The following is an 11,802-nucleotide window of genomic DNA, read 5'->3' on the forward strand; positions in this document are numbered from 1 at the left end:
GTGGGTCACCAATCGTTTTGGTGAGAAAGAAAAATGGCTCGTGGAGAATGTGCATTGATTACCGAGCACTGAATAAAATAACAATAAAAAAATCGTTATCCCCTTCCTCGCATAGATGATCTTTTAGATCAATTGAAAGAAGTTGTTTATTTCTCCAAGCTAGACTTGCGTAGTGGATACCATCATGTTAGAGTTGCAGAACAAGATGCATGGAAGACTGCTTTCAAAACAAAGCAGGGATTGTATGAGTGGCTGGTTATGCCTTTTAGCTTAACTAATGCTCATGCTATTTTCATGAGATTAATGAATAATGTACTCAGACCTTTTCTTGATGATTTTGTTATTGTGTATCTGGATGACATTTTGATATTTAGCAAAACGTGGGAAGAACACTTAAAGCATGTTAAGCAGACACTAGAGGTTTTGAAAAGAGAAAAACTTTATGTTAAACTCTCAAAATGTGAATTTGGCAAAACATCTCTGAATTATTTGGGTCATATAGTAGGGGGTGGTGAATTGAAGATAGATCCCTCTAAAGTGGCAGTTATTGTGAACTGGCCTAAACCCAAATCTGCTACAGAAGTTAGAAGCTTCCTAGGAGCAGCACAATATTGGAGAAATTTCATTTCTAACTTTTCCTCAATTGCAGCTCCCTTACATGCTTTAACAGGATTGAACAAGCTGTTTCAGTGGGGAGGCAAACAGCAAAAAGCTTTCGACACTTTGAAAGAAAATATTAGTACAGCACCTGTACTAGCACTGCCTGATCTTCAGAGACCATTTGAGATCCAAACGGATGCCAGTGACTATGCCATGGGAGCAGTGTTGACACAGCACAGTAAACCCATATGTTATCATTATGAGACATTTAATTCTGCAGTAGTTAACTATCCTACATATGATAAAGAATTGTATGCATTAATACAAAGTGTGAAAAAATGGAAACATTACTTAATGGGTAAAGAGATAGTAATACATACTGATCATCAACCACTTCAATATTTACATTCCCAAACTAAGTTGCAGCAATCAAGACACTATAGATGGATGGGTTTTCTACAACAGTTTCATTTAGTCATCAGATATAAAAAGGGCATACATAATAAAGTTGCAAATATGTTATCTAGACCCATTATAAATGCATCTACTATAATTAAGCATAATTTTGTGTTACATGAGAGTTACATTGAACAGTATGCTCAAGATATAAACTTCAAGGATGTATATGCAACTTTAAGTCAAGGCAAACGAGTAGAAGAATTGGATTATCATGTAAAGGACCGACTCTTGTATCATTGTGGAAAGTTATGCATTCCACAAACTAAAAGAGTAAAGATAATTCGAGAAGCACACACTTCTTTAATATCATGTCATTTTAGGGTAAGTAAAACAGTTGCACAGCTGCAAAGATTTTGTTATTGGCAAAAAATGAACGTGATAGTTTCTAGATATGTAAGAGAGTGTACTATGTGTGCTAAAAGCAAACCCAGCAATAGAAAACTAGGCTTGTACACTCCATTACCAGTTCCTTCTCACCCTTGGGAAAGTGTTTCCATGGATTTTGTTGGAGGACTACCTAAATCTAGGAAAGATCATGATTATTTGTATGTTGTTGTGGATAGGTTCAGAAAAATGTGTATTTTGATACCTTGTAATAAACAGATTACAGCTGAACAAACTGCAAAATTGTTCTTTCAACATGTATGGGTTCATTTTGGATTACCCACTTCTATTGTATCTGATCGAGACCCCCGATTTGTGGGAAAGTTTTGGTCAAGTCTGTGGGAACTGATGGACACCAAATTGAAGAAAAGCACAGCTTTTCATCCACAAACTGATGGCGAAAGGGAAGTAGTTAATAGGATAGTGATCCAGTTACTCAGGGGATATTGCAGCAAGTATCCTAAGCTTTGGGATGAACATTTATGTTATGTGCAGTGTGCTTAGAATAGAGCAAAACATTCTTCTACACATAGATCTCCTTTTGAGACCTATTTTGGTTTCACACCAAAGTCTCCTTTGGATTTTGTCTTTAGTAAAGATACCACAGTTGAGGGACATAATGATGTGGACAAGGCAACTAGGTTCATTGAACAGATCCAAGAGATCCACCAGGCAATACAGGAACAGCTGGAAAAGAGCCAAGCCAAATACAAGGCAAGGCATGACAAGCATCTGATGGAGCATAGTTTCCAAGTTGGTGACCAAGTCTGGCTATATATTAGCAAGGACAGGATGCAAGGTGAAGGTAAAAAGTTAAAGCCTATTAGGTATCGACCCTTCAAGATACTTGAAAAGATTGGTGAGAATGCTTTTCGCCTTGATCTACCAGCTTACATGCACATCTACTCAGTCGTAAATGCAGATTGCTTGAGATTGTTTAAACCTTCACTAATTGAAGATCCCGAAGAGCAGAGTCAATTGCCTTCTATTGATGACCTGCTACCTGAATATCTTAATGAATTGTAGGAAGACACAATTCTGGACAGGAAGGTGAGGACGACGCACAGGAGAGATGTTGAGTACCTCAGAGTTGGGCTCAAGGGTTCAAAGCCGAGCAGTGCAAAGTGGATAGAGATTAGACAAGTGAGACAATTGTACCCACTTAGTTGATGCTTGAAAACCAACTTTTGGTGGTCTAAAAGCTTTTTCAGTGAGAAGGCCATGATCCGAATTGGACCCATGAAAACTAGCAAAGTGCTATGACTGCATCAAATCAAGATAGACTTCAAAAATTTATGAACAAAGAGATATCAGGAAGACCTCTAGACAGTGGCAGTTTGTAGCTAGCAAGGAACGACGAGGACCTCGACCAAAGCGCGCTGACCTAGGCCCATGGAGACCGCGCAGGATGCAAACTGGCAGTTAGGAAGTCCGGATCGGAAAACAGAGCAAAACCCCTCGAGAAGGAAAAGCCCTGAAACGCTCGGTCGCATGGGACGCTGGGAAATCGTAGGGAAAGCGCTAAAGCAAAAGGCGGGCCCCGCGCTCCAAAACCGGCGAAATATCGGAGGCATATTGGGCGGTAAGCGGATTTGGCAGAAAATGAGCGATTCCATACATTGCACGACGCGTGTCTAGCAGATGAGAAAGAAAACCGCCTCTCATCGCGGGCTAATGGTCAAGCAAGTCAACCGCGTGATAAGAGCGAACACTGTAGGATCTAGGGGCTCCAGCGCTGACGGCGGAGATTACGCCTGATGGGAAACTGGAGTTGAGGGGGGAATTGAGCCGCAGCATATAAAAATCTGAAGTCTGATTTGACCGCTTAGTTGGCGAATGAATCATTACACAACGTAACCGAAATACCGAACCGTTGAGGAAAAGCTGGGGCAGTTCGTGAGAGGACAAGTGGCCACTTCCCTGTGGGACGTTGGTGACGACGCAAAGGCAGGGAACTCCAAATGAACAACAGCAGGTGATCCGAAGGGACGGAAGAGGACGCAAACAGTCAAGAACATATTGGCTTTAAGCCATGAACAGATAGAGAACAGAACAAGGAAGAACTAGAGAAGAGAACAGTGAAAAAAGATGAAAGAGACAGAGAAGCAAGAAGTAGAAGACAGAGAGCCGAGCTGACCATCAAGGTTAAGGCAGCGTTGAGTAGACAGAACCAGGGTTAAGAGGTTCAAACAATCCCTGTGAAGATATCTGTCGGGAATTGAGCACCACATTGGACTCATCCCATTAAAGACCAAAGAGGTCGAGACTTGGTAAGGAAGGAGTCTGTGCACTCTAGTGGCTTGGGGAATCCAAGAACCACCCTACTAAGCATCCTCTGTTTTAGGAGACTCAAGTTGAGCTCCTCATTGTAAATCTCTGGTTTTAAAGACACAATAAAAGAAGGCCACCACTGAGCGCTGGACCGGAGACATAGCTCTGGAGAATAGGGTGAACTCCTTATTAATGTGTTGTGTTCTTGTATTGCTCACTGTGTTTCTCTTCCTGTCTTCCATTTTTCCATTGTCTGTGTATTTTGCAATTTGATCGATCTGTTGCCTAAGATAACATAGACACACACCAGCACATAAGTTTGTAATCCCTTAATTAATTAATTAATTAACTAAGATCACTCACGAGTGATTTTCAGATCACTATGGCTTTTATCCTCTTCATTATCTTCGACAACATTGTTGCGATTTATTTTCTTAAAGCAACAACAACACCTCATTGTTCTCATGGACCTTTGCCCAAGGCTATTCCAGAATTGCATCTCCTCTTACATCTTACCCAATCCAACCAATGGAAGTGTGTTTCACTTGCTCAAATAACTCTAACACCACACCCTCATTGGAGTCAATCTACATTTATATTATTTTGATTACTTTTGAGTCCATCTACATTTATATTATTTTGATTAAAACTAATGCTTCACAGAATCCCCCTTTTCTCATGGTCACAATTCTATCGACTTCTGACTTCCTTGAATCCCCTTTTCTCATGGTCACAATTCTATCGACTTCTGACTTCCTTTTTTTGTTGCTACAATTGCCCCAATCCCCCAAGATTTACTTTGTTATATTACAATTTCATGCACAGGACCATGACCCCAATATCTCACACACGCACAGAGAAATGTCTCTATAATTGCTTATAAACAAATTCAATTCCATTATTGAATATTAAATAGATTGACCAGGCTCTCAGGGCTTCATTACATTCATAAAGACTATGAATAGATCTATGAGATCCATATCCATCAACAGATCTACATTATTTATTAAATAGATTGACCAAGCTCTCGTGCCTCCATTACATTCCAAAACTAAAGCAAATATAATAAAATGTGCAAAACAGCTACAATGTCAGGGATGCCCGACGTATCACATATCCCGTCTCCTCGCTTGATAAAGGTAAACTTACCAATATTAAACCAACCAATATTATCTCAAAATTCCTCACAATCTTTCAGTGCCCCTCGAATGCAATCTTGTCCAATCTGCTGAGCAGACCCCTTCTCTGGGAATTCTACCATCAAATCTTCTCTAATTATAGACAGTCACTTCCAATAAATTTGGAAGATTCACTAGTAATGCTTCAGTCGGATTATTGTTTAAAATGTTTGGGAATCCAACATTATGTAATTTTGCTAATTTTCCTAGTTCCTTATCTATGGATGGGAAATTTTTATATTTACATGAGAACTTTCCACCCAGGGATCACTGCACTTACAAATCATGATAAAGTTAAATAAAATGCATAAATTTAGCGGAAATGCATACATTTCAGGGTCAGTTTAATTTAGCTGCCACATATGGGGAAGCATAGTGATGCAAGAGAGAAGTGGAGATCACATTGAGTACACGACATGACTGCAACAATAAATCGTGTAGAACAATAAGGCATTCAGTAAATCTACACCAGACATAATAAGGCCACAGATGGCAATGTATTTTTAGATGAGAAAGTTAATGATCTCTGATTATTATAAAAAAATAACACTTCAAATTTGAAAAATCAGATATGAAACCCATAACTGAGATTATTGGCATATTCAAGAGTTGCCAAAGATATAAAAGAGTGAACCCTAAAACATGCGGTCTGCTTTAGAAAATTGTCTTGCCTCTTACTTCACAATTTCAAGCTTTCTCCCACTTAAGGACCTTTACAGTCTCCCAAGTAAAATCAGGATCCTCCCGACCGAAATGGCCATACGCTGCTGTTTTCTGGAACCTCTTATTGCCTCCCCGTTTTAGGTCAAGGTTGATAGAAATCATGCCAGGGCGGAAGTCAAAATTTTCTTTGATCAACTTCAGAATTTCAGCATCTTGAATTTTTCCAGTTCCATATGTGTCAACAAACACAGAAAGTGGCTCAGGCACACCAATGGCATATGAAACCTGCACAAGGCAGCGGCGTGCTAGCCCAGCAGCAACAACACTCTTGGCAGCTTGTCTAACAATGTAGGCACCACTACGATCCACCTTGGTGGGATCCTTTCCAGAAAAGGCTCCTCCACCATGAGCACCCCAACCACCATATGTATCAATAATAATTTTCCTCCCAGTCAGACCAGCATCTCCATGAGGCCCTCCAATCACAAAACGCCCAGATGGATTCAAATGGAATATTGTATTTTCATCTAGATATTGAGAAGGAACAACGGGCTTAATGACATGTTCCTTGAGATCAGCTGCAATCTCATCGTTGGTAACAGTTTCATCATGTTGAGTAGAGATGAGCACAGTGTGAACTCTTAAAGGGACCATTGCCCCTCCCTCATTTTTATACTCAACAGTAACTTGGGTCTTTCCATCTGGTCTCAACCAAGGGCAAGTTCCATTCTTTCTGACTTCAGTCAACCTTGATCCGATCTTGGTCGCTAGGACATGAGTAAGAGGCATCAACTCTGGAGTTTCATCTGTAGCATACCCAAACATGTGGCCCTGATCTCCTGCACCAATCTCTTCGGGCTTCTTAGTAAGGTGGCCATGGACACCCTGTGCAATGTCAGGGCTTTGCTGTTCAATATTTACCAAGACCTTGCAATTATCTGCATCCAATCCAACATCTGCTGACACGAATCCAATTCCTCTACAAGTGTCCCTTACTATCTTCTCGTAGTCTATATTAGCTTTAGTTGTGATTTCTCCAAAGATCATTACCATGTTTGTCTTCGTACAGGTCTCGCATGCAACCTTGCTTTCAGGATCTTGCTCCAAGCAAGCATCCAAGACGGCATCAGAAATCTGATCACAAAGTTTGTCAGGGTGTCCCTCATTTACAGACTCTGATGTGAAGAGAAAGGTGTCCATCTAAAACAAAACAGACATCAAGAATTAGCAGGCATGAAAAAATATGACAAAACACGTTGCTTTACCTGCAGTAATTACCATTTAATAAAACTGTGAAACAGCATATTGTTAACTAGAAGAAACAAAGTATACTGTGGAATAAGAACCAGTATTGCGGAATTCTAAAAGTGTATACGCAGAAACTTTTATGCAAGATGTTGATGGCATGGACCTCCTCCTTATCACTTGAAAATATTACCAGGAAGAGAAATTCATACGGAGAAATTGCTGCAGACCAAAAGGCTGGATGAGACTGCAATTAACTACAAGTCTAGCTGAAGATTATTTGAAAAAATATCTTGATTCTTTGGATAAATCTTTGGCCAAATCCCAACCAGTCCATCACCATTTTGATATATCTTGTTTCTTCAGATACTTTGATCGTGATATCAATCCTAAATGGAAGAACAAAACATGTGCTATAGTTTCTGACAAGAAAAAGGGTCTTGGATTAGATATTTCTCCAGGGAAGATGTGAAACTAGGTTTGAACAGAGCTGCTAAGGAATTATATGCCTGCAAGAACGTGTCAATAGCAGGCAAGGTAAAAGTAGTCAACAAAGACTTCATCGATAGAGCTAAATGGCATAGATATATGCTGTTAAGCATGTCAGTGCCCCTCTAAATGTGGTTATGATAACCAAATGTAGCTTGTAAGATGCTTCCTTTGGTCCAAGGAGGATGAATCCAAAGGAATGTACCACATCTCCTGGGAGCAATGCATTCTACCTAAGGGAAAATACGGATTAGGCATTGATCGATGGAAGATTCTGATTTACGCAAGCTATACTCATGCACACTTAGTAAAGTGTTGATTTAATGTCATGCAAAAAACCAACCTCTGGATATTTTAACATGTATATATATGCACATAGGGGTGCGGCCAAATTTACAAGTATTAAACATATGCGCACAATTAGAAGCTAAAAAAAAGTTTAAAAGGAAAAATAATTTAAGTTATAAGATTCATCAATTATTTTCTGTTTCATTTTTCGAAATTTTACTTCTTTTATATTAACTTCTATCATTACCCAACGTACACACGTTCTGTAAACCTGTGCAGCACAGGTATGTTGACTAAAAGCTTCAACGCCACATAGGTTGCTGCAGCATTAGTCCATATGTCAGCACTGTTCTGCCATAACTTCTTGTGCAGCATCAAAGATAGCAGGTTATGCTAAATATGAAATTAGGAAGTGTTTGTGATAGAGCTTGATTTTAAGTTAAAAAGAACTACGACGACGAAGAATTCTACGGCATTTTTCAACAGTGGAAGACACAAAGAAAGATACTTCATTTCCTGAATACCGAAAATAACTTCTTACATACTGTGTAAATGGAACAAATCTAACCCTTTAATAGCTGCAGCCATCTTGTCGTCATCATGGCCGTCTTCCTCTTTTCTTGTAATCTGAAGGAACTTACTAATACGGCCTGATACTAGGCTGGGCCAGCTGGTCATCTTCTGTTCTTTGTGCAGCTTTCTTTTCGACATTATAACCATTTGATATTGCAATATAACATAATATTCAAAGTGTATGACTACAGCTATCAAACTGATAATGTGCATTTGAACATACGGCTAGCAATTCAACATGGAGCACCTTGCCAAAATCTAAACATTTTAGACGCTAGTTTTCGACATGAGAATATGAATTGGATGAGTAAATGTTAGTCACTAAGTATCTTAGCAAAAAGGGACTGCTTAAAAAATTAGTTAAACATTGCAGGTAAAACAAAGGTAGAGCTAATTGAGGTAAGAGATAAAAGTCAGACAAAATCCATTTGAAAGGCAAGATAACAGAAGCAGTATTCCTTTGAAGCATTTGGGGTGGAAGCTTCTTCTAAATATAAATGGACTACGTCTATCAAAAGAAGAGTGAAAACGTGAAAACCTTTTATTTTCTTCAGAACAACTGTAATAAGATGAATTTTTGGTTTGGAAAAACAGAGAGTTACTGTTCAGAATTTTGGCACAGACTGTAATTTATTTTACATAGAGCCCCATTTTGGAGACCAGGAATTTCTCAAGAGGTTTGGAGGAAATCAAGACTGCTTCCGTACAGAAGAATTGGGAGTGATACTGCAGGTACCATATCCAATCAGGTAAGCTTCCTTTAGAATCAGAAACGGTTGTCACTTTATACATACATGAAGGAAAAATTCAACACAATACAAAACCATCTTCCATCTCAGGTTATGGCAACAACAAAGGCAAAAAGCTGTTATAAAGCGGTTACAGATTGGCTCGAAAAAGGGAGAATTTATATGAAATAGAAAAGTCAATTATTAGAGATCTACTTCAGAAAATATTTCAATGCATCACGTTCAGCCAAGGGAGCTGTATACCTTTGCTGAATTTCCCAACGCACGCAGGAAGCTTTTCAAGTAGTTATTAGAATATAGTGAAAATATAGGCAGAGAATAAATAAATCACTGAATTTATTGATTTAAACTGTATTTTGCATATCTTATACAGCTGTATATGGAACTGAGAAAACTTATGTACTGTAACGAACGATATCCATATATCTTAGAACAATAACATACCTTTAGTTCAGTTTTTCTCAATCTAAATGGATGATAAAATTCATCCCGAGATTCAACGGGCATTGCAGTCAGCTGAATATAGCTGCTACATCTTTTGAGACAGCTGAAAAAGTTGTCATCGAATCTAGATGGTCCATCGTAGATCCAGATTTTACTTTATTTTATTGACATCAATCATCCAATTTTTAGCCCCAGCAGGTTCTAAACTTCTAATACACAGCAGTTTCCGAGATTTTCAAAGCAAAAATACGAATGCGCTGAGAATTTAGCCTGGGTTATTTGTGGCACACTCCCATACATCCACCGAGCCTTCCAATAAATAAAAACAAACCTCTCAGAAAAGCTGAGTCTCACGGGAAGAAGCTTAAGGGGTTTGAAAAACAAGGACTATATTATGGGCAAGAAAACCCTCACAGAAAAACTCAGTCTCAGGGGCAGAAGCTAATGGGATTTGAAAAACAGAGACAATACTGAAAAATTTGGGAAAAAGTGAGATGTGATGTATGTGACCGACATAATTCACTTTCGCCAGATTTGCTATTTGCAACAGTTTATTCTCATAGAAAAACATGAAAAACACGATGTCCCTCACAAACTTCAAACAAGTGAGCTAAAATATATACAGATCTTTAGAGACTAGTGTCCAGAAGAGAAATACAAATAAAACCAAAGGTAAGTTAAAAAATTCCTCTGTTGAGATTGTACCTTGGTACTAAAAAAATGAGCCGAATGGATCCGCAGCTAACAGCCGAATAAAGGGAAATAAAGGGAGTGGAGTGTCTGGAAAAAGAGGATTGCTCTCCGCTTTTATAGTGTCTCTTGCTATTTTCCTCTAAACTTGGCGTAATAATTTGATTAAGTAAGGAAGAAGGCGTTCAATGAATCTGGTCGCAATTTCAGGCTATCACGGTCAAACCAAGGGATATGGATAATAATGGATGTTGACTTTTATATGTGGTGACATCAAGTCAGAGATTTTTTACCTGGAGTACCAAAACATTCATTTATCACTTATAACTTTTATTTGTTATTTATTATTTTTGTTAGAAATATTTAAAGTTTGTACTTCGGAGAATTTGATTACTAAATATAAGTTAGTTTTAATAAAACATGTTTTAACTTCAGGTTTAGTATAGATAAAATAATGAGTTGTTTTTAATAAAAAAAATTGGAAGTGTTTTTTGGGTTTTTTTGGGTTAATTTCTTTAAAATTTGGTAGGAATTTATTGAATCACAACCTTGATGAGTAACCCCTGCATCCTCGAGGTTCTTCAACGTGTTGAATCTATATATACAGTGAAAAAATTAGTTTAAATAATGCAAATCAAAATTTCACCTCAAATTCTTTTACAGAATCAGGGAGCACTGAAAAGTCCAAAAAATCGCACTAAAAACAATTCCAAATATATTTTGAAATTAAAAGTTAAGATTTAGCCCACGGAGCTTTAGATTGACAGTGAATGGGTGCACTGTTAAGGTACTCCTTGCAATAGATCACTACCTCAAATCCCCCTGTGTCCTTACCTACCAAAAAAAATTTAAATCCGAATGAATCAAGTCAATAAAAAAATATTGTTAAAATATTAATAATTATTTTTTTTAATATTATTAAAATAATAATGAAACTTTTTAATTTATTGAAAATAATTTGAGTGTTGAGATTAAAGAAGTTGATCTCACTCATTTCAATAAATAATTCCAAATTTTGTATAAAAATTCGAATAACAATGACAACTCAAACATTTGATTTTAAATTATATGTTCGAATAACAATGACAACTCAAACATTTGATTTTAAATTATATGTTATTCATCGGAATTATAATGATAATTTAGAAATTTGACTTTAAATTGTTTGATGAGATTTGATGAGATTAGGTTTACTTACGTTCTGTCTCCATTCAATGAATATAAAAATAAAAAATAAAACTAACTTAAATCTATTATTATTATGGTCAATCTATAATTTAAAAACAATTTTTGAATTTTAATTTTAATTCAAAATCATAAATTAAATTGATTTATATTTTTATTTTTAAGCAGTTTGTATTTTTTATTTTTTAAATATAGATTTTAATATTACATAACAACATTTTTTATATTAAATTATATAATCATTTATAAATAATTTTGAAATTTATATTTTTTAATAAGAATTATTTTATTTTATTTTCTAAATAAAAAGATAAACGCTTTTTCTTTACTTTTAATCACATTGAATAAATTCTTATTTTTTTAATTAAGTGAGAATAATTTTTTAATAGTGTAAAAATATATGTAGTTAATTGTTTTTTAACCAAATGGATGATGGGAGCTAGCAACGCTCCCATATATGCAATACCGGGCAAGCTATATATATCACAAACTCATAGTTGGATTGAGATGTGCGAAGACTATCCAAAATTGGAGTTGAGATCCCAGACTCCAACGAGACGCATATCTTTCTAGTGTTACTATGA

The 11,802-nt window shown here is 36.9% G+C and overlaps 1 protein-coding gene across 2 annotated transcripts; it reads right to left on the reverse strand.

Moving 5' to 3' along the window:
* Positions 1 to 5,367: 5,367 nt before the first annotated feature.
* LOC149153448 (S-adenosylmethionine synthase 1) lies at positions 5,368 to 10,206 on the reverse strand. 2 transcript variants are annotated; one of them, XM_089445305.1, is made up of 2 exons: positions 10,049 to 10,206; positions 5,368 to 6,755 (listed from the first exon to the last, which is right to left on the reverse strand). In XM_089445305.1, the coding sequence occupies exon 2, from the start codon at positions 6,753 to 6,755 to the stop codon at positions 5,580 to 5,582; it is 1,176 nt and encodes a 391-aa protein (XP_089301431.1). In that variant the 5' UTR covers positions 10,049 to 10,206; the 3' UTR covers positions 5,368 to 5,579. The 2 variants fall into 2 exon arrangements, with proteins under 2 accessions (XP_089301431.1, XP_089301430.1); XM_089445304.1 differs by lacking the exon at positions 10,049 to 10,206 and adding an exon at positions 9,344 to 9,920.
* Between the last annotated feature and the right edge of the window lie 1,596 nt (positions 10,207 to 11,802).

Source organism: Pinus tabuliformis, chromosome 9, assembly GCF_031772625.1.
Source record: "Pinus tabuliformis cultivar Carrire ecotype Pingquan chromosome 9, CPIR1, whole genome shotgun sequence".
In the NCBI taxonomy this organism is placed as follows: Eukaryota; Viridiplantae; Streptophyta; class Pinopsida; order Pinales; family Pinaceae; genus Pinus; species Pinus tabuliformis.